Source organism: Pleurodeles waltl, chromosome 5 (genome assembly GCF_031143425.1).
Source record: "Pleurodeles waltl isolate 20211129_DDA chromosome 5, aPleWal1.hap1.20221129, whole genome shotgun sequence".
NCBI lineage: Eukaryota > Metazoa > Chordata > Amphibia > Caudata > Salamandridae > Pleurodeles > Pleurodeles waltl.
Window position 1 is genome coordinate 994,777,823 of NC_090444.1, and position 24,432 is coordinate 994,802,254.

A 24,432-nucleotide genomic window follows, 5' to 3' on the forward strand; every position below is an offset into this window, starting at 1 on the left:
AAAGTCAAAGTCGGCCTGATGCCAGCTCTTCCTTCTACAAAAGAGAAACCCTTTCTTGCAGAAATCAACTGCAAAAACACTGTCCAAGCTCTCATTCTTATGCATGTGAATAGTGGGAACGCCCTGCTCCATGGCCTCCTGGTCTCCACGCTGGCACCCTTTAAGGGCATCCTCCAAGACTTGAAGAATAGGTCACCAAGGACTGCTTTAGTGCTTGTGGCACCCGGTGCAACAATCTTTTTTGCCCCTTTCCCCCATGACCTTCTGCTCGGATGCCTTCACTACCACCCCCCACAATATTCCTCTTCTCTACATAGCCCCGTCTCACATACATTTAATTCATTTTAAAGCACTTGTTGGAGTTGACTTTACTAAAATGAATGTATTTCTACCCAAACAAATCCTTTTTAGCAACATTAGGAGCAGATAACGAAGGACTGGGGAAAATACATATGGTCCTTACCTATAGTATGCAGTTTGCATGAAGCTCTTTAATGACAGTTCATAAGTATTGGTGCAATATTAGAATTGTAACTTATGAACTGCAAGTACAAAAGGATCTCTGTGACAAAACCAATAACCCACTGAGCTATCCACATAAAATACAGTTCTGTGATCTGCATGGTGCACGTTCTTTGCATTATAAATATTAACCCTCTGTTCTAATTTATGATGAGTCCAACTGCCACTAGACAAAACTCTGATCTATCTCCAGCAGGAACATTAATAATTTGAGTTATCTTGACAATTGTATTGTTGCCTTAAAACTGCAGGACACACAAAGAACTATTGAGTGGGTGCTACAGCGCCCGCTCAGCGCTGGGTTCGGCAGCACCGATCCCACCATCCATTATGGCGGCCCTCAGAATCACATCACCCCCATCCTAATAAAATTCAGTTGGCTTTCTTTGCCAGCTTGCACCATCTTCAAAACCAGCACCTCATTAATAAAGCCATCATGACCAGCACCCCATTATCTTGCCAACGCACCATTTCTGATAGTTCTCGGCACACCCGCAGGCAGGACATCATCTGACTGCAGATTAAGAAGTGTGCAAAAAAAAAAAATTAGCAGGCCTTTTCTTACTGTGCTGTCAGGATCAGGAACAACATCCCTTATCAACCATGACCACCCCAATGCAATAGTTGAAGACTCATATCTTTAAAGAACACTACATAAAAATGCATTAATAGCTCACAAACCAGTTACCTTGCCTTTCACTCATTTACTTTATTTATTTCTTTGAACCTGTACATTGTTCCACTGTCTTTTTACTAGGGTGCCTTTTAGAAAAGCCACAACCATACATATACAATAATGCCATAGCTAAAAATTCCTTTAAATACCGTCACATGGAAGTTAGGATGCTGTACTCAGATTTGAAAATAACATGTTAACAGTTTCAGCTGAAGCAGCATGCTGCCACACCCGATTATTAAATGAGCAGGAATTGAATGAGGGCGTGTATGTTTGTGGTATTTAAATAGCACGAAAATAGCATTTGGCCACACCTCTGTGTCCAGTTCCCCCACTCTCGATGCCCTTATTAATGTATAATACGGTTGGAAACCCTGCTGATTATTGTTGTTTGTTGTTGGTGGGGGACACAGAGCAGTTTCCCACCCTCTGTGTTGTACCCTTAAACCCCTAGTGCTGACCTGTGCCCTCATACCTCTTCAAACACATTCCCTTCATTCTGCATCATATGTTCAAAGGTTATGGTTCACAATTTTCGAATTATACACTTCACGTAATGTTGACAGGAGTGAAATATCCTCGCTTTTTAAACAATAATATTAAGTAATTCCATAACTTATTTGCGGATTGCAAACTACTTCAGGTGGTTTGCAAACTGCAATCAGGATTTAGATTTTTAATTCCCACTTAGATTTACAGGTTTTCGCCTTCAGTTTTCTCAAACAAACTCTGTTGTCGGCATCATCTCTTGCAATCTACTGACTATCCGTGGCCCTTCTCTGCCCAGCCCACACCTCCCACCAGGAACTTGGCTGCTTGTACCATAGGTAGCTATAGGCGCAGCAGCCAGCTCAAGGGCTGAGGATAGTGTGATGAGAGGGCAACGAGGTGCCTGAGCATTCAAAGCTTTCATCTGACATATTTTAGTATCCAATCTTATTTGAATGTGAACCTTCTTTTTACTTACAACAGCGATCACTTCTTTACAGTTCATCATGCATGCTTGTGTACTTTATTACAAGAAGTGAGGTGGACCAACAAGCGACTCTTAAACTACGACAGGTTGAAACCAGTGTCTCAAACACTAAGTTGCTGGTTGGACCACAGGAAGTGCTAGTGCAACAACAGATATTTTTTGCTATAAAAAGCGAAACAAATTGGCCTTATCATTACTGGTAGCTTATGATGCAGTTCTCTTTAGCATATTCTGTTTGTTTTATGGCAGCAATGATAACAAAATATACATTTCTCTCTTTTAGATTTCCCAATGCAACAGTCTTCTCACATGGTGGTCTACGCCAATTTCTTGCCACTTAATGTGTCTGAAAAGAGGATATCGGTTCTTGGACGGATGGTAAGCACTACGCCTTCACAGAGAGAACATAAAATTCTGATTTAAGAGTAAGACTATCACTTTGTGAGTGACTGAAAATGATAAAACGTTTCACCGTTTACAATATGCCACAAAACGTATGCCACAGCGTTTTGGTTATTAAAATGGTAAAAATTGGGATGAGGATATTGGTATTGCTAAATTCGTATAGAAAATGGTATTTGCTGACACAAGTGTTTGGTGTTCATATTAGATTCCAACGAGAAATGTACTTTGGTGATGTAAGTGTTTAATATATAGATTTTCAGTGTCTGTGTTTGGTTCTTGCCAAGGAAAGCACGCAACATGACCAGTAGTGTTTAGCTCCTATAACATTAGCATATGACCTTTCCTCGTGTCATTATGTTTTTTGTGAAAAAGTATGTTTTCATAGGTTGGCCATGTTACTTTTAGGCACTACTATGTACTATCTGATAGAGACATCTTGCCACAGATTCCTTACCTTAGCATTAAGCCCCAGGCGTCAGACTGGATCTGCATATCTTTCCGTGAGCAGTACCTCTGCATTCTGGTACGTGGTGGTATTCAGCTGAGGGTCGCGTTATCTGCATCATCCAAGCCAGAAGTGACGCGCGCAGTCCCAGTATAAGTGCCACTCAGCACACTGACATCAGTTATTTTCTTTCTGCACCAATCAGTGCAGATCTGTAGAGAGGTACCCCCAGTCATTTTTCGACTGACCTTTTTGTTGAAGAATTTTGGGACTTTGTCTCCTGGTGTTCCAGGAATGTCCACTCTGAAGGCGGGATTCAAGTCCTGTCACGGACACATGTCAGTGACAGACCCACACATCTTCTGCCTCTGGTGTTTTGAGCGTGACCGCAATGAGAAGACTTGTGTTGACTGCTGCGTTGTGTGCCCCAAGACCTTGAGGGAGTGAGCCCTCAAGCTCCTTGCTGTTTGACGTGTGAAACTGTGACAGGCTTGATCCAAGTCGAGAAAAAGGTCCCGGGGTCAGTCACAGAGCCATCTGTCTTTGTTAAAGTCAAAGTTGTCCGGGTGTTCAGGTAATTCCCACAAAAAGATGAGTAAGAAGCCGAAGAGGTCTTTGACTTAACCCATCTGTCCAAGTCATCTGAAGAGATGAGGGAGCATCGTCATTGAAGGACTGGCTCTACGGTTGAGCCAGTGCCTGGGTCAGCTTTGCGCCTCCCTGAGTTTCCAGGAGGTAGAGCGACCCCACCCAACTACAATAATTTTATGAGACCATTCACTTCATATTTGGACAGCAGTCCATGCTGGAGCACTTTTGTGCTTTGCAGGTTTTGGACGCTCCTACTTGTACCCCACCGGCATGTACACCCCTTATGCCAGTTGGGCCCCTTGGATCCACAGATGGATCCAGACTGTTGCAGGTCGTACCATATCATCTTCTGCCGAGTCTGGTCCTTACGTCAGTGCCCTAAGGCTGTGCTGTCCCCATTCTTATCCCTGACCAGAGCCAGAGGGGCATCATCCAACACTGACTCCAAGTGGAGCCATACCCTCCTGACTGGAGCCTGAGCTCTATTTCTATAGGATGGGATTTGGGGAAGATTGATAGAAGCCATTGAACCATGAACAAAATATCGGTCCCTAGTCCTCAACATGGATTGATATAACGAATTGTCGGATGTCAGTGAACTGGTCACCTCCCCAAACACTGGCATAGTCTCTCCTTCCATGGCTACGGAGGAGGGAGCCTCTTTTGTTATGGGGGCGTTAGGGTGGCTGAGGTCCTGGACCTTAGCCCTTCATCTGTGGCAGTCAAGGCTACTTCTTGACAGAGGTGCTTCAACCGGGAGTTACTCCCACAGAACCGCTTATCCCTTTAATGAAGACCTTAAAGACATCCTGCTGGGGGCCTGGTCCAAATTGGGCACTGAGGCTCCTGTGAGCAGGAAAATTGCCTGCCACAATTGTCCCGCCCCAAGGGACCCCAGTTTTCTCAAAAATACCCTATCCCAGAGATCTGGGTGGTCCAAGCCTCCACTTCTGGGTGGTCCACTTCTGAGTGGCCCAAATTACTACCACTGTGGATAGGGAATCCAAGAGGCTGGAAAATACTTTCTTCCACCAGCTTAGCTCTGCGGTCCATGAACACCGCATACCTTTTAGGCGTTACTCCCATACACTTTGGGATTCAGCTGTGCAGGTGCTGCCCATGGTACTGTAGGAGGTCCGGGCCTTACTCTCCTAAGCTATGGCAGACAGGAGAGATGCTGCTAATTTTAAGATCCAATGTGGACTGGACATGACCAGCTTGCTAGGCAGAGTCATTTCTTCATTAGTGGCTTTCCGGCACCATGCTTGACGGAGGATGACTGGCTTTTCAGGGGATGTCTAAGCTTTGCTGATGGACATGCCCTTTGATGGCTCCCATCTATTTTGAGACAAGACAGACTCATTGCTGGAAAGCTTCAAGGGTAGCAAAGCTACGGGCAGATTCTTGGGCCTTTCCATGGCACCACACCAATCCCAGTCCACCTTTCGCTCCTGCATGGCCGAGGATGGGTACCCCTTCACTCATGGGTGTGGCAGGCAGAGGTCAGGCCAGTTCACCACCCGGAAGCCGCAGCCACCAAACCTCTTTAGTTTACCCTCCAACCATCATGTGCAACCAGTGGGAGGCAGAGTACGACATCACCTGCATCACTGGAGGTCAATACCATCAGACTGCTGGGTTCTCCAGATTGTCCGAAGGGACTATTCCCCTCCTATTCCTGTCCTCCTATGCTACCCACTTGCAACAGGCTGACAGGGGACCACCATTCCTTACTCCACTACAAAGTGGTGGCTCTCTTGGCCAAGGGAGCCAAGGAGAGGGCGCTGATGCCAAAAGTAGGTCATGGTTGTTATTTCCTCTAGTTTCTGGTGCCCAAGTGCTATCCTAGACATGTGCCTCTCAATTTCTTTCTGAAAACAAAGAAATTCAAAATGCTCACACTTGTTCAAGTTCTGTCTGCCCTTGACCCGGTAGACTGGTTGGTAGCATTGGACTGGCAGGATGCATACTCCCACATTCCCATCTTGCCTGCCTACAAGTGTTCCCTGCTGTTCACGGTAGATCATGAGCATTTTCAATTTTCCATGCACCCTTTTGACCTTACCAACCCCCGTCAGGAGTTCACCAAGGTGATGATGGCGGTTGCAGCTCATTTCAGGAGATCAGGGTTCACCAGTCTTCTCCTATCTTGACAATTAGGTTTTGAAGGCGGACTTGCCCCAGACAATCGTCTCCCACCTTCACACTGCTGCGGACCTCCTGCTGTCGCTGAGTTTCACTAGCAACGTGCCGAAGTCACACTTGACTCCATCTCACACACTCCCTTTCATTGGAGCTGTTCTGGAAATGGTGCATTTTGGGCTTATCCTCCTGAATGACGAGTCCAGGATATTCAGGCTAGGAAACTGACCTTTCAGCCTTTATCCTTAGTTTCAGTGAGACTGACTCTTAGGCTTTTGGGAGTCATGGCGTCCTGCATCCTGTTTGTGAAACGTGCACTCTGACATGCAAACACTGCAGTGGACCCTGAAGTTCGTGTGGGTGCTGCGTCAGGGAATCTCTCCAACATGGTCCAGATCTCGGCAGGAACTGCAAAAGATCTGCAGTGGTGGTTAAAGAACCACAATTGAGTCAGCTGAAGACCCCTCTCCCTTCCCCAAACAGATCTGACTGTAGTGACAGATGCGTCACTCCTGGTATGGGGTGGCTATCTGAGAGAGGTGGAGATCAGAGGCCTCTGGTCTCCAGCAAATTCTGGACTCCACATCAACCTTTTGGAGCTCCAGGTGATCTGGCCAACATTGAAAGTTTTTCTACCCTTCACCAAGTGCAGGCTAGTGAAAGTGTTTACAGACAACACCACTGTGATGAGGCAGTGCAACAAACAGGGTGGGTGGGTGGGATCATGGACCCTTTGTCAAGAGGCCCTGCACCTCTAGATGTGGCTGGAATGTCGGGCATATCCCTGGTGGTTCCCCCTCTGGCAGGCTCTCTGAATACCAAGGTGGACTAACTCAACCGGAGATGCCTAGCAGATCACAAATGATATTTTCATCCATAGGTGGGGCAAGGTCTCCTTCAGCAGTGGTGAGAGTCTTGGTTAGATCTATTTGCTACTACCGAGAATGCACAATGTCCACAGTTTTGCACACTGGAGTTTTCCAGGTGGCTTTCTCTCCAAGATGCTTTTCAACTCAGGTGGAGCTTAGGCCCCCTGTACGCCTTTCCACCCATACCACTCCTGCCCCGCATTCTCAAGAAGATCAGGAATGACCGGGCCCAGGTCATCCTTGTGTCTCCGGACTGGGCTTGGAGGGTTTGGTATCTCGAGCTGTTGAGCATGGCCACCGGTCCTTCTATCAGGCTGCCACCTCATTAAGATCTCCAGTTGCAGCAATGGGGGAGAGTTCTTCACCCGAATCTGGCAACGCTCCACCTTCATACGTGGAGATTAAGGGGGTCATTCCAATGTTGGCGGGCGGCGGAGGCCGCCCGCCAGGATTCCCCCCTCCGAAATACCGCGCCGCGGTCAAAAGACCGCGGCGGGTATTACAAGTTTTCCCCTGGGCTGGCGGGCGGTTGCTGAAAAACCGCCCGCCAGCCCAGGGGAAAACGACCTTCCCACGAGGATGCCGGCTCGTAATCGAGCCGGCGGAGTGGGAAGGTGCGACGGGTGCAGTGGCACCCGTCGCGTATTTCAGTGTCTGCAAGGCAGACACTGAAATACTTTGCGGGGCCCTCTTACGGGGGCCCCTGCCCCCAGGGGCCCCGCAACCCCCCCTACCGCCATCCTGTTCATGGCGGCTTTCCCGCCATGAACAGGATGGCGGTAGGGGAGGTCGGAATCCTCATGGCTGCGGAGCGCGCTCCGCAGCCATGGAGGATTCACACGAGCAGCGGAAAGTCAGTGGGAGACCGCTGACTTTCCGCTTCTGACCGCGGCTGAACCGCCGCGGTCAGAATGCTCGTTGGAGCACCGCCAGCCTGTTGGCGGTGCTCCCGTGGTCGGTGGCCGCTGACAGCTTTCGACCTCTGCCTGAAGTCTGCAATGTTATCTTGGCAGCCCGGTGTCCCTCCATGATGAAGGAATGTGCCTGCTGCTGGGGCAAGTTTGTGGTATGGTGTGCAGAAAGACAGGTAGACCCCCGTTTCTGCTCCCCTTTCTTGGGTCCTTCTATTTATATTTTCTACTGCCCAGCAGGGCTCTGCTTTAGGTACCTCTAATGACTATCTTTCTGCCATCTCACCCTTTCTGTGGTTGCCAGCTCAAATATCAGTGTTCAAATCCCCTGTTGTGAATAGGGTTTTGAAAAGTTTTCAACACGTTTCCACCTTCACTCTTCATCATGCCTCAGAAAGACCACAATCTAGTGTTTACCTTCCACATTTGTGCCTCTTTTGAGCCACTGCACAATTGTCCTCTCAGATCCTTGCCATCAAGACTGCCTCCCTAGTGGCAATAACATCTGCGTGGAGGGTCTGTGAGCTCCAGGCTTTGTCATCAAAGCCTCCATATCTAAACATTTTTCCAGACTAGCTGGTTCTTCTCACTTGAGCTTCCTTCTTGCCGAAAATTGTCACTCCTGTTCATGTATGCCAGTTCATCACCCTGTCTACCTTTTCAGCTCTGCCTCATTCCTCTGAGGAAGAGCAGCGACTCCACTGACTGGACCCAAAATAAGCAATGTTGTTCTACCTTGCCCATACAAAAGAGTTCCAGGGGGATGACCAACTTTTCATAGGGTATGTCCGAGTAAAGATGGAGAAGGCTGTGCAGAAACATATCATCTCCCGATGGATCATGATCTGTATTAAAATCTGCTATTCACTGGCCAAGAAGCAACCACCTGAGTGTTTGCGTGCTCATTCCACCAGAGCTAAGGTTGCAACTACTGCATTAGTTGTGTTGCTGAACAGCTGCACACATTTACCAAGCACTACTGCCTGGACAGTCAGTCAGCCACTTAGTTGTTTGGTCTTGCAGGACTTTTTAGTGTGAAACGGTTTCGCAGACTCACGTCCGAGAAGGTACTGCTTGAGTATCTGTTCTAAGGTAAGGAATCTGTGGATAGATGTCTCTATCAGATGGACAAATTACTTATGTCTGGTAACGCCTTATCTGGTAGAGACTCTGTTTAGCTTCAGATTCCTTACTGACCCACCCATCTTCCCAGCACTGCAAACACATTTCTATGGACATGGTTTTTCCACTTTCAGGGCCCTTGTCTTCCACACCACTGGTCAGTGTTCTTCGTGGGACCGTGCGCCTGGCTTGGAAAGTCATGAAAACAAACAGAGGTCAGCAGCTGGAATGGCACTTCTTTAGGTACTGCACACATAATTTTCTACATGGACAATGCCGACGACGGCACACAGAGCTGTACGACGCCACATCCCGGTTTGCAGGGGTAATGTGCATGAAAAAATTCTGGACCCAGTCTGATACCTGTGGATAATTCTAAGGTAAGTAATCTGTGGCTAGAAAGAGTCTCTACCAGATAAGGGGTTACCGAAGGTAAGAAACTTGTTCTTTACTTATGAAATGTCTGCATGTCTCTTGTTGTATATTAGTGTTGCTTTACACAGTTATAAAGGATGGTGGATGAAGGTGCTGTTTATTGTTGATTCTTGAGTACCCCTACCTTCATTCTCCTTAATTGGGTCAGTCACTTATTGGTACAGTTAATGCTATGATAGCAGCAGCCCACTTGGTGTTACATGCGCCAGTCTTTGGTTTCCATGTCATCAAGCCAGCAATAAAACCACACCTGAACCTGATGTCTGTTCCAGTGTCTTCTGCAAAGATTACTATAGTGACTTCTTGTCAACTTCTTACACCGTTTTCAATATTGAGATCCATTTAGTGTCATGAGTTGGTTTTGCATATGGCAAGAACAAAGACAGTGCGTTACCCAAAGAAAAAATAATGTCATCAGATAGCAGTTCTGAGAACAGATATGTTCCGTTGGTTCCACAACTGTTTTCAGTCCACCTCAGAAGCACTGAGATACTTGGTGCACACCACAAAAGGGGAAGATGAGGATGATCACAAAGAGGCAGGCATCCTTCTCCCTAAAGATTGACCAGGCTCTAACTTGCAGACAGGCCTCTAGAATTTGCTGTACTGAAAGGCTAAGTAACTGCAGGGCAGGTCCATGATATAGGGGCATAAAGAATGTGGCAGGAATGCTGCCCATTTCTCAGAATTTTCACTAGACAAACCCTGCACTTTTAAGACTCAGTATTGATGTTTAAAGAGTCCTTGATTGCTCAGCTATTCTTTATTTTTTAACATGTTGCTTATTTGTGTTGTTGGTCCTTGCATTTCTAGCACCTCCGTCAGAAGTCATGAGTTTGGCCAATGCAGCTAATGGGTGAATATGGATGTGTAAAATAGTCTTGATTTTCCTCTGCAGGCTCAACTTGGCAAGGTTGACATGAGAGCTTAATCATAGACCATATCAACATGTCTATTCCTGGCTCAGATGGAATTCATACCTACCTACTTATTATTTTATTTTACTGAATTTAAAATTCTTAGTATTGGGTAGAATTTGATTTCATAGTCTGTTATGTTTAAATGATGTTCACTCTTCTCACCTTATGTGTTTTACAGGCCGATTCTTCTGAATGTCTGAGGCAGTTTGGCCTTTCACATGCATTTAGTCATCCTGTTCTTGTGACCAGAATTAGATCATGTCCATTGGAACCACCCACAAAACGTCCATTAATTCCTCGTTGGAAACTCGTCCGTCCAAAGAAAGAATATAGTGTCATATCTGATCCCCCAGGTAAGTCTGCTTTTATAATGGGGCCATGCATTTGTCCTACTGATCTCATAAAGGACCTCATATGAACGCCCTGCCAGACATCTCTGACCTTCGGTATACCAATGAAGTCCAGTTTACCAAAACCCTTTAGTCCTGTACCTTATCTCAGCCAGCAACTCTCTCGAAGGGGATCTCAAGTGTGATTTTTCCAGTCCCACCAGGTCCACCTGAGAGTTGTCCTTCAGACCAGCAGAAGCACTTGAGTGGCCTCTGGGAGTATCCAAGGGATAAAGGAACTGTATAACATATCCATAATCATTATATGGCCCATGTGGGCCACTTCTAGCCAAAAAAACGATCTGCCAACACCCCACTAGATCAGTCATTTGCCATGAAATCTTGGAGATCCAATAATATAAGTTAATAACCACCATACCCATCCCAGTCTTTTCTGTTGATTTTCCATTGATTTTCCCCCTCGTGTTTGCTAGGTAGTTTGTTCTTTTTCATATAACATAGGGTCAAATGTTGCATTTCTGAGCAACATTTCCAAAAAATTGGGCTAAAGACAAATGTTTCTCTACCAGTTTAATTAACCTTGGTTTAGAGTCTGGGACAGCCTCCCCTCAACGTGAACACATTTGAAATAACACTTTTAATGTTTACCTTCAACATCCTTTCATTTCTCCATGCTATCCTTAAAAGTGGATTATTAGGCAGTCTTCAAGGGTGACCCCGTATTTCCATTGTCGCACAAACTACTTATTGCACACGGATTGAAAGTACATTTTTGTAGTAATTACCACATCCACCATAATATTCCCCACATCATTTTCGTTAGGTGAAATCTGACAAACTTTATGGGGGAAGAAAATTTGTGAGTTCCTGTACATGCATATTCCGGTGTGCAAAGCACCAACATGTTATGCCTCGTTTTAAAGAGGACAGTTTGTAAGAGGACATAATTATTGCATCCGCAGTCAGGCAACTTGTAATGAAGGCCTTAATCATATTGTATGATGCAGACTCCACTGTGATGACACCAGTAAGGAAGCTAGAAAGCTACATAGATCTCACAATTTCATGTCTAAGACAGCAAAGTTTTCCCTAAGTATAGATTTTGCACATAGATCTGTAGGTCTATTTATATTATTTTAATCGTTATACTTCTTTATGAATAAACCATTTTTACATCTGCATTGATCGCTTTTAACACATCGTGATATCAGTCTCGTCTGTGTGTACACTGTTCGGCTGCTGAGGGCTTGTCCAGTCCAAGCATTAGCTCTGGATGTTCACACTTCTCTAGCAGTTAGTTCCGTGCCTCCGCTATGGGGTATTTCCGGTTGTCTTCTGATTTCAGTGGTGTGCCTTTTCTCCTTCCACCCTGGGCCACATCTCTACTCCACTGTGTGACAAACAGGGCCCTCCTGGCTTTCCAGTTCAGGCATATTATCTGTTTGGCCAACGACAGAGCCAGCATCATAAACCTAGACCCACATTAGCTGCTCGTGGCCACTTGTACTTGTCTCGGCATATTTTAGGCAGTTACGGAATTTCCCGCTCCAGTGCCCCTCCCAGGTACTCCAGAATCCGCCCCCTCCCCCGAGACTCTGCGACTGTCACACACTTCCATGCCATGTGCATAAAATCGGCATTTGCCAGGTCACATTGGGGCAGTTTTTTTCCATAAGGATAGATAGATTATATAGGCTCAACCAGAAGAACTAGTTCTCTGGTAATGCAGACATCACATGAGACGGCAGAAATATTGTTTGACTTGCACCAGTCTGAAAGGCTCCGACATCAGTTCTATAAATGTCTATAAAAAGGCCACTGATGCAGAGCACCAACTACCTACACGAGAAAGAAAATAACTCCTGTTGGCATCAGACAAATGCAAAATTCTACATTAACTCATCTACATAAAATTATCAACAGACAGCTTGGATTTTTTTTGGGAAATGCACTTCCTTTGTTCTAAAACAACAGATTACATTTTTAGGAAAAAGCTATTTTTTCCCAAAGCATCAGCTTGCAATTTTTTGGAAATGTATCCACAGTCTGTGAGCACCAACTTTCATTTTTACTAAATACGCATCTATTTCTTATATATTTAATAGAATGGCTTTGGCTTTCTGTCTTTTTACCTAAACAGGTGGAAGGAAGAGAGACACTATCCCATGGTTTCCATGACCGTTTCCAGCCGCATCTGTTAGTAGAAGCCCCTCCAAGCTATTTAGGTCTCTCCCACAACCACCACGTTCCCCTCTTATATTCTTCGGGTCCATACAGCAGGTGTTTGATTTCTCAATACCAAAAAATACAGTTTACTTATCCCTCCGTTAATGGGCAATCGACACATTTGTTTTGTTATGCAATTGAAACACTCACTTTATCTATATTGTATGCTTCCGTGGTTGTCACAAAATAAATACTTCGCTGCGTTCATGAAAAAAGTCACCAATCATTTACTAATTACAACAAATGAATCGAATACATCAACTTTAGTACAATATTAACGTTAATTTACAACATTGACTCTCAGTTCATTTTATATTACATATACTACTTAGCAGACTCATTTTGGCACCCTAAAACACTCACTCAAATGCATCCACTCATTCAGTACATAATACATAATATTTAAATGTCCCATGTTTAACCACAATTTACTAATAAAACGCACGTATCTTTTCTGGTGTTTGGAGAGTGATGGTAAGCAGTGCTTAGTTTGTAAATAAAAGTATGTGCCAGGGCCCTCCTTAGGAGAGCCCTGCAGCCTGCACCACCCACTGCTCCTGCCAGCACTGCCAGTAACCATCTCACTTCTACACGTGCACTCCAGGCCACCCATAGCTCTAAGAATGGACATGGTGGCAAGTATTATTCATGTGTAATGTGTCTTGAATTATTAAACCCAGTCTGCTCTCCTCAGAATTTGATAGACAGCATCACCATGTGGTAACTGTCATAAGAGCCCGTGCTGAAAATTAGGGGCCGGTGCTGAGCACTGGAAACCACCGGTTCAAATTGAGCACTGATGGTAAGGCAAAGCAAAAACATTTGTTTCTATTACATCAAACGAGTGCAGCCCATTGAAAATCTATAACCAGCCTCGTGCATGCTGTCTCAAGACTGTTTACTGGGCAGTCTCCTTATGTAAAGAGCTGTAGAACATATCCTGACTCAATATGCTCAGCATTTTTCTCCTCAATAAGTGAATAAGCCTTTTACTCATTTTGTTGCATTTGTGTCTGAGAGACATGCGTTTTTACATTCTCCTTTCTATGTGGAAGCGCCTATTGTCAAAGACGTAATACTTTCTTCAAATTACTGCATTAAACATTTCTAGTTTTCCAGATTAGGTTAAAGAGAAACGGGCTGGAGCAATCACCAATAAATAGGACGCTAAAGCAGCTGTCAGCTAAGAATTACATGAGTTACTCTGCTTAACTTTTCCTATGTGTATGTCAGTGGAAACAGGCATCCATCTTCTAATAGTAAAACGATTATTCGATTATTCGTCTCAATCTATTGATGAACTTTTTATTACCAAGGAACAATAAATAGAATCTCAAATCTTAATCATTCTGCCCTTGACAGTAAGTATGGAAGGGACCATTTATTTCCTAACTCTTTGGCCCTCATTATGAGTGACTCAGTTAATTATAGGTTTGGTGATAAGCATCAGCAGGTGATATCTACTGATACATGTTTGGTGGAAACATGTCCAGTTTTTAACTGGAACATGCAGTTTATGGTGCAGTAAGCTTCAAACTCTGCATTTTATTCCTCCAAAAAGTCAGAATTGGATGGTATTTAACGCACCCAATAAATTCTAACACAGTAGGGTCAAATTTTATCAGGTGCGCTAAATATCATACCATTCACTAGGCCACCCATAATGAGGGCTGAGTCTCAACTCTTTACAATTCTACATTTTATCAAGTTGCGCCTTACTAGACCAACAACGGTTTATTATCTTCACTGCATCACTAATCTTCTCTCATTTACTTTTTTAGAAAATATGCTCTTAAATTGTGTAAAATTCTATGGAGCATTGTTTTTTTTTACCACTGATTCCTTGTAAAGACTGTATAGCTGGTTTTAGAACTACATTATGTGGTTCCCTATACTCTGACTCTGTGGAATGAGTCCCACCCAAAACCAATGCTGCCGGCAACCAGGAAAGAAAAAGTGGAGGGTGGAGGACTAGGATAGGTCGGGAAATGTGGGTTAAATAAAGAAACTATATTAGAGAGAGAGGGATATGGAGAGGGTAAGACGCCAAATTGTATATATCATTCAGAACAGCAACCACAACCTGAAGATGACAACTTAGTGAGGTCACCAGGAAGTCTACCTCCAATATATCTGCGATTCCAGAAATTTACAATAGCCACCAGAGCAGGGTGGGAAAAAACCCACAGCGACCAAACCCCCTTTTTAGTTCCATTTGGTTCCTCATTTCAAACAATTTTGGCAGGAGAGTCTGCAAGCACGAAGCCTTTCTCTGATGGGTGTTTACTATGTAGGGTAAAAGCCACTTCAAGTCCTTGCCATACCAAAATGTGTTTTTTGTCTTTACTACCAGTGACAATATGGCTGGTTAAAATATGCTTGTTTTGGCCCCCGTCACCACAAAGACTTGTTGAAACAGGTTAAACAACTTATTCCTAGTCTCGGTGCCTCGAGAAATACTTGGATAAATATGTATTGATTTGCCTCTCAGCTGAATCTTTTTTTTACCTTGCCTTTCTGCCACAAATATCACATCAATAAAGTCTTCTTTTCACAAAATTGGGATCATCCTAGGTCCATATGTCTCAAACTTTGGCGGTTGCTTCCATGCCTTACTCTGACATCAATAGTCCAGCCGTCAATTTACAATCTCATCAGGAAACGTTCTTACATAGTGGTGTTTTTCAAAGCTATTGGGTGACATAAGTTTTTATCGGTATCACTGGGATTTTTGTAGGGACTGCTGCGCTGAGCTTTGTGGTGGTCAGTAGTTGATCAAAGTAATATGAGTCCTACCTGAAAGGAAGGTGCCCTGATATGAGGTATGAATCAAATAAGTTATTGGAGTTTTTTTTTTATTACTTGTTCGGTATGAATATCTCGACGCCTGCTGCATAGTAACTAATGTCCTATACATACCGATGCTATAGCAAGCATCCTTTCTTATTTACCCACAATACTACTTAGTCTTCTTTACACTTATGGTCAGTTTGAACATATTCTATTCTTTTCTGACCTCCCCCCCGCTCATTTGCTGATTTTCTGAATTGCATAACTTTCGGCGACAACTCTTCTCTTTCTATTTCTCAGTTTGTTCTTCTTTTTCTATACAACATAGTCTTCATTTAGGGCAAATGGATCCAAAATGTCATGTGAGCGTTTTTTTGATGTTCCTCCTTTTAATGTTCCTCCTTTATTATTGCTCTCAATTAGGAATTTAAGAAGGCTTATTTGCGGTAGTTTATAAGTAAAGTGTATCTATGTTAATTGATTCTTATTTTTCAGTTTTCTTGATGTTTGCCATGTACACAGTGAGAAGCAAAGGCATTTTATTTTGCATACTCTTAGATTCAGAAGTCGCATAGCATTTTAGATAGTTGTGTTCGCCATCAGATGTTTCAAGATGTGACCTTTAATTACAGTGATGCTCTCGAAGAAATTAGTTCTCTGTTCATTACTTACTGGGCCCTGGTACGCAAGTCCCCATCCCTCAGCAAAGCAGGGATATTTTTCTCAGGGCATTGGCATGGCTGCTGTTCATTGCCCAGGTCGGCCAGTTGCCATGTTGCATCAGCACACCAAAAAGATGGGCAGGGCTAGCCTACATATTTCCCTATCCAATATGGTACCGCCTAGATTACATTATACAGTTTCTTCCCAAATTAAAATGGCTGGAATTATTTCTGGGTTGTTTCTTTCTGTTTCCGGTTATCCACAATTATAAAACTTTGGATGCATCACAAATGCTTCCATCCATATTTGTACGTCATGTTCTTTTATTGTATTTTTGTTTCTGTGTATTTTTACCTCTTTCTGTCGCTTTAGGATTTCTGACCCTTCACCTGACCTTAGGTTTTATATGTGAGAAGCGATTGATGTGCCTTCTTTTGCAACCTGACCTAGAACTTACTGCCTTTTGTTTGCTTCCCCTGAATACTTACTTTGGATGCTGTCAGCTGTTTTTGTACGCTTCCATGTTTTCTCCTATCTATGATAACTTTTATTTTTAGGGTGTATATTTTATCACCACTCACTGTCAAAGTGGCTGCCGAAAGACATCGCTCTTTCCTCTTCCTCTATTGCATTCTGCGCTTGTGATCTGCAACTTCCTGTCACTAAGTGGTGGTTCATATGTTCTTTAAATTGCTGTTGAAGCACATTAAACCCATCCAACATTTTCACTGCTTTTTTTTCCATATAGTGTTGCTTCTTCCTCCCTGCCCCTTCTACTCCCCTGTACTTTTTTTTTTAAGTTACGCCCCAGACCACCTCCTTTGCCCATTTTTAAAACTAATTTAATTTTTCTTTCTCTCAGTTCCCTCTTCCTTTTTTTGCCTATTTTATTTTTGAGGCCCCTGCTTCCGTACCCTAATTCTGGCCCTGATTTAGAGTTTTGACGGAGGGGGTTATTCCATCAAAAGCGTGATGGATATCCTGTCCGCTGTATTACAGTTCCATTATAGCCTATGGGACTTGTAACAGGGCAGATGGGACATCCAATGCCTTCCCTCCCCTGCCTGCCTTCATTTTTGTCTCCTTACCTCCTTTTTACAATTCAATATTAAGTATTTCTTAACAGGGATTTGCTATGGAATCCACATTATTTTTTCCAAACTTTTGTAAGGAGAATAATTATTAATTCTTTTCTAAATGTTCTCGTGTATTTTTCTATCATTTTTGAGCCTCTTGCATTTTTGTTAATTTGCTTCTACAGTGAATCTGATTTCAATTCCTTGAATTCTTAGAAATGGATTTCAGTTATGTTGGTTTTTTTTGTCAGTTTGCAGAGTACAGTGTTGGGTGTCTTTCTTCATTATAACATATTTATGGATTTCACACTTAGCAATTGGCTGAAATATGTTTTCCGTCAACTTAGCAGGTTTCACATAAATGTATGCTGCCCTTTATGTGCCTTGTTTATATATGTAAGTATTTAATTACTTATCCTGCGGGTGAGCTGGTTGCAAAAGTAGTTTAATCAAGTAGTGAGCATTTAAGAAAAGGGGCTGGATTAGAAAACATTTTTGACTGGTGGTAGTACATGTTGACGGAGAATAGTAAGACAGTCCTGGCATGAACTCCTTTTATTGACATATTATGAAAGCAGATTTTTAGATGTGGTAATACATGACAAGGTTATTTGTGCATGTGTGTTGTTCTGTTGATATGTTGGCGTGGCTTCTCTATGTGTGCTTTACTGTTTTGTGCTCCATTATTGCAATTTATTGTATGTGGTGGTTGTGTTACACTATGTTTTGACTTTTATATTGTGTTTTGCCCTTTCATATTTTTGAAGTATTTTTACTTCAGTTTGTGTTATGTTTTGGTATGTTCATTGGGCTCCATTATTTCTTTAGCAATGCCAATACATACTGCTACCTTTCCAGCCAAAGTGCTTTTTTTAAAGTTTCAGTGGCATGCAACTGTTTACCACTGTCAAAGGTGGTAAAATATCACTACTTCAGCTCTTCAACAATTTAATTCACTCAACCCAAAGCCGAGCAGGGACCACGTCTTACATTAGCACTTTCTGGTTTCACTTTATATGATACAGCCCAAGGGACAGAATCACAAAACATGTATAACTGCCTCTCCTATTTCCTGCCCTTGGTGGTAAGTTATGGCAGTCGTTGGTGCAAACACCTCTCACACCACCGTATTATGAAGGCAGTTAGCTTGAAATGGTAATCTGTGGAAGCAACATTAGTGCATATTTGTTCTAGGGCATTCTGTTGTGTAGTGAGTTGTTCTGTTGCTTTTTTGGTCCGCTGTGCTTTTGTCCTGCTTTATTTCTGTGTGATGTTTTTGTGTTGTACTGTGGCTGTGCCGAGCTCTGTTTTAACTGCTTAGCGTTGTTCTGCCTTATAGTATCATGCTTGTGTTGTTATATTGCTTTGTGCATGTCCATGTTATGCTCTGTTGTTTATTTTAAATATACCAACACATGCTGCTAACATTTCAACCAAAAGCAGCACGTGCCACGAATGGCCATTTGACTCCCATTCATGTACAACTGTCTAAGGAGCTAAAAGAGCACTGCCCCAACTCTTTAACAACTTAAGACACACATCTGCCCATTAACTGGGGGTACAAACTGCCTTAAATTAGCATTTGCACTGCTTTGCTTACATTCTCCTTGTGTTTCACAATAGCTTTATTCGGCCAGCAGACCATCAAAGCAATACAATACAAAGATAAGCAATCATCATAATAAATAATAAAACAGTACAAAACTGCCATCAACCAAGTTTAAAATAGAATAAGTAAAATAAAATCCCTGATTTTCCAACTTAAAATCAATTAAGGTCATTGTTTGTGTAAAGGTTGCGTATACGCCAAGCCGCTGCTAAAAACTTGCTTACTGCGTATATTAACATATTGGAGTTGTGACTTTTTAAAATCCTCAAGGCTAGGTCACATTTTCTTATCTTCAGTTCCCGACAGATTTTGCGGATCCATTTGGACCTTGGGACTAAGTAAGCAGGGCAGAAAAACATAAAATGTTCTACTGTTTCAGGGGAATTACCGCACACAGGGCAAATGTCAGAAGTGGTATTGGATCCCCATCTGCTCGTCAGGGTCATCAATGGTAATGTTCCAAAACGGAATCTGGTGTACAGTCCTTTGCCTAGTAGGTCAGGAATTAAATCTAGGTATAGCTCAAACTCTGGGTACCATTTAAAATCAATAAAGAGATTAGTTAAGCGACCGTTAAGTTTATGAGAAATATAGTTGTTCCGTATATGCGACCAGTAAGCGCGCTTCAATGCTTTTACGTGGGACTTTTCAAGTTGGTGGGGGTTCTCCCATAAGTCTCTCAATCCTAATGTGCAAAACCAGCTAGATACGTGTTTGATCCATGGGATGGAAGTGGAATTAAAACATTTTAACAATTCTAGAAGTGAGGACTTATATACGACTAATTCTGGGACTATCCATAGCCTCACCCAGTACAGCAAAGGTCATAAAATGATTAGGTCAGCCATTCGTTTAAACCCCAAGTCTAGAAACAAGGGGTTTAATGGGGTGCTAATGGGGCATGCACATAGGGCCCGTGCAAAACTATTCTCGATTTTAGTTATTCTACTACTATCGGAGAAGCCCCAAATCTCTGCACCGTCGGCAGCAGCACCTTGCGCCTTGGCCACATAGATCTTTATTGCTGGGGATACAGCTTTGGCCATAGTACTCCTGTAAAGGCGCAGTATGGATGCTGACAGATGTTGCAAGAGCCCCGCACTCTTGCTGACCTGTTCCTCCCATTGGAGTGAATCAGTAAGCCTCACACCCAGGTAATCAATGGATCTAACCTGATCCAAAATGACGCCGTCTAGCCTTGTAGTGCATTTCTTTCGTGGGCCAGAGCGAAGCACCATCAATTTGGTTTTCTTCAGGTTCAACTCTAAACCATAATTCCGACAAAAGAGATTAAATTTGTCCACAAGGATTTGTAAACCCATAGGGGTTTTTGAGATGAGTAGGGAGTCATCTGCAAAGAGAAGAATGGGGATTTTCTGGTCGACATTCTCCTTACTGTCAATAGGTGGCAGTGCAGAAGGCTCTTCCCATGTCCTCGGAAGGGACACCCTCCCTAACTAAACTCTCATAGCCAGGTCAGGGAGCAGCCTACTCCAAATAATCAAAGGGAACGAATTGGGGCGGTCTCAGTGCTTAATTTGTAAATAAGAAGGTGCCGGTGCCCAAAGTCCTCCTCTTAAACACGCGGCTGCTGCCATTACACGGAATACTGAGGCAGCGTAATCTTAAAGCCATCTCGGGCCTCTTCAATCCATATAAAGCCACTTGCTGCCCCCTCAGCTCACTCTAGCAGCTTTCTACTTTCTCCCTTTGTGACGCTTTTTCGTTTTTCCCTTCCTCCGTCTGTTCCATATGTGTCTTTTTCTCACAGCAAATGCTTGAGGCAGAAGATTAAGCCCCGGCCTTCAAAAATAAGTGCTGGTGCTCAGCACCGGAAACAACAAGCACAAATTAAGCACTGGGCGGTCTGCAACGTTTCAGAGTACCCATGTGCCTAAACAATATTTTGGAAAGCAAACAAGCCCTGTCTCATATAACGTAGAACATTCCCCATTCAAACAAGACAAGGGACAATGTTTATTAATGAACTTTCTATGATGAGATATCAGAAAAGAAGAACTGTGCAAACTGAAAAGCTACATCTTGTCTAAAAGGTAATTGCATGGGCTCTGTACTTGGATATTCACTTTCAGTATTAAATGTACGGGATTTCAGTAGAGGCTACAATTTATCTGTGCCAAGAATTCTTACACTTTGACTGGGTTGTCGTATATTTATACGTTTTCCATTCAATTTGCAGAGGACATGCCATGGATCACAATAAGACAATAACAGGGCCGAATTTGGGCTTGTAGGTAATACACTCATTTATCATTTTCCACTGGTACAAAGGGATCTTTCTTAGTTTTCACCTGCAGTTTCACAGCCTTTTATTACTTATAGCATGATATGACCACTGGAGTTTTAACAAGATCAATCGTGTTTTTGAAAATTGGATTAGCAATTCATAACCAACAGATCTCTATTTTCATCGCACCACATTTTCATTCAGTGTAGTAATGCAAAAAAAATTATCAAGCTAGTGAACCATACTCACCATTTTTAATTACACTTTTTAATATACAGTCTGCTTAGACTATTGGGATGATGAATTAGAGCCACAAAGTGAGACTGACAAGGTTCTATATGTTGTCGCATATTTATAGGATAGGAGGTAAATTGCCTCTTTGCTGAGCAAATCTGCGATTTGCAAAATCTCACGGTTTGTGTCAGAAAAATGTTTTTTCACTAAACTCATTTTACTAGTCCGAAAAGCATTTCTGATTTTCAAAATCAGTTTATCGATCCATTGCAGTTCTCTGTTATTAAAGGGCGTAACAAGGAGTCCCCTCATTATTGTGATTCAGTATGGTATGTATTAATGTTTGAGACTGCTGTAAAAACCTTTGAAAAGTTACTGACTCCTCCAAGTAAGTGGTAACAGGTTTGCAAAGGGGAAATTGTCCCTGTTGGACAGATTCCCCTCTGGAAATAGTGTTGGACCGCATCCTCCCCCCAACGCCCTCCAACTGCTCCGAAACGTGATTTTGTTTTTAAAGAAGCAGTGGTTAATTTACATTATCATCGGATGAATTTAAAAAATATGTTCCTTGTTTGGAAATGCAAATTTCAGGGACGATTGTCTGTTGTTCCTTGCAGTTTACTATCACTCGCTTAGTAGCCAATCACAGGGCGTTGCACATAACTGCCTGTATAATTAATATTCATTAGGCAGGTTGTCCTGCAACTGTAAATTTTGCGATGCGACCTGTTACTACCTAGGTTGCATCGCAACACTAAAGACTTGTTGCGAAATGTCTTGCAACTTACAATGGCAGCAAGTGGGCCCAATTTGTAGATAGGAGTAGTTGGAAATGGAGCAGTTTTAAATTATTTTAGGTAAATAGTACTTACTCATCTTGACTTTGGATCTTATCACAAAGCATATTCATGTTGTGTAAAACGGTAACTCATCGTCTACTAATTTCCAGTATGAATTCTTAGTGTATGGAGAAAATTTCAAAGATATGAGCTGGAAAATTTCTGGTGTACAGGACGCCTGTCAAAAGGTCACAGTCTTGTGAATCAAAGTTAATGACTGAATTATTTAAATCCCGAGATACAAATTAACAAATACGTATGTGGTAGAAATCTGTCATCCTAGGATTTATGCACATTTGCAATCCATAAATGCTTCATTGTTTAATGAAAATGAAATACATTTTTGTGTCTATCTTTGATAGCAGATCATTGCTATTCGGACCACTACGTTAGCCAGTCAGCATTATGGACTTCTCGCTGTACATAGCATTCTCTCACTATCCCCACTCTGATCCCAGGGGATCTCTCTACCATCATATAGACTCTCTCCATTTTCGTGAACAACTTCCGTTTTTTAGGTTGGTCCTTTTTTAGGCCAAAAGTTAAATATAAATTGCTTTTGCGTGACATTCTCCTTTTGTTTCATTGTATGTCCTTAAAACATGACAATGGGGTATGTTGGGCAACCTAATTATTGTAGACTGTACTCACAAATAGCCAAGTAAGGAGCTCATTTGCACAAAACGTTTTTGAACACACTGGCCCATATTTTTCGTGTTACACATGATGGGACACATTGAGAGGTTTCATTTCCAAGGTCCGGTCATCCCTCCCCGGATGCTTCTTTCCCTAGGTTCCCTGAAGTAAAAGGACTCTCCAGAAAGAGGATGGAGAAGTCTGAACTACATAGACACACCCTGGGGAATGGTTTTGGTGGGATGGGCCAGGAGATTATAAGCCCAATCGAACCCCATTCAGCTCTTTATACCTCTGCTCTTACCTGGGCCTAAGCAAAGCAGCAATGTGAGGACCCAGCAGCATTTCATATTAGGATAAAGGCACAGTCAGGACAGGTAGAGCCCAAAAAGCTCGTAGCTTTTAAGTATCCCAGCTTTATTTTACTCATTTTCACTTTACTTCTGTTCAGGCCAAATACTTGTGTTGGACCTGGCCCTCTCTGCAGGGTCTTCCCCAAACGTTTTGCTTTTACCTCCACTTTTTGCTGAATTCATTTTTGGCCTTAGGACTGTCCACACTTTACTACTGCCAGCCAGCGCTAAAGTGCTTGTTCTCTCATTTTTGAACATGGTAGAATTGACCTACACCCAAATGGCATATTTAGTTTACTGGAAATCCCTAGTAAAGTGGCACTACATTTGTCCAGGGCCTGTAAATTAAATGCTTCTAGTGAGCCTGCAGTCCATTTTGTGCCACCCACTTAAGTAGCCTTTTAAGCATGTATCAGGTCAGCTGTTGCAGCCTATATGGGCAGTTTTAAACTGCCATTTCGAGCTGGCAAAAGAAACCTTTTTTAGTACATTTGAGTCACCTCTAGGGTAGGCTCTTAAAAGCTCAAATGGCAGGGTGTAGTGTATTTAAAAAGTTGGGCATGAACGTTCAAGTTTTACATGTCCTGGTAGTGAAAAACCCAAGTTAGTTTTCACTATTGCAAGGCCAAACTCTCCCATAGGATAACATTGGAGTTACCTATTTGCATTTAAAAAGCTGTACCTTCCAAATGGAAACAGGTGATAAGTTCATATTTGGGGTCTTTGAAATTCTAATGAAAAATCCTGCCATGATAAAGTCTGATTTTAAATTGCAATTTTGAAAATGCTACTTTTAGAATGTTTGCATTTTCCTGCCTTAGCTATTTAGTGCATGCAACCTGTCTCTGGGTCACATGACTAGGTGTTGCAGACAATTGGGCTTTGTGTATTCCTCCTAGACAGGCAAACACAATAGAGAGCTTAGGCGTGCCTGGATGGGCCATCCCTGTCTTGATGAGGGGGTGGAGCTGGGCACAGCCCTACTTACACTTTAACAAGCTGTGCCCTGCTTCCACACAAAGGACTGCATACTCACTGTTGTTAGTCTTGGACCAGGGCATGGGAGGCAGAAAACCTGTGCATTTCAAAGAGGAACCACTATAAGCTTCTCCACCTTCAAAGGAGGCACATGGCATAGATATTAGACCTCAGACACCAACTCTTCAGTATACTTATGGACCATGTGAATACTCTGCCAGGGAGAAGCATTGCTGTTCTGCTGAAAGGACTGCCCCTCTCCTGGACCGCCACTCGGAAGGATTGCTGCCTTTCTGTGCCGATGTGCTGCCCTCATGTCTGGGTAAGAAGGTTTGGACCTGAATCTGTCGAACCCAGGACCCCATAGTGACTCCAAAGTCTAGTGTATCTTTAAAGATCCTAATCCAAGAGGAACT

At 43.0% G+C, this 24,432-nt stretch overlaps 1 protein-coding gene across 2 annotated transcripts in view; it reads left to right on the top strand.

Annotated features, from left to right (window-relative positions):
- The window catches only part of ADGB (androglobin), an 871,677-nt gene that overhangs the window by 285,384 nt on the left and 561,861 nt on the right, over window positions 1-24,432 (top strand). For both annotated transcript variants that reach the window (XM_069235154.1, XM_069235155.1), the window contains exons 10-11: window positions 2,458-2,552; window positions 10,193-10,367. In XM_069235154.1, the coding sequence (XP_069091255.1) occupies window positions 2,458-2,552; window positions 10,193-10,367 (270 nt within the window). The remainder of the gene's footprint in view (window positions 1-2,457; window positions 2,553-10,192; window positions 10,368-24,432) is intronic.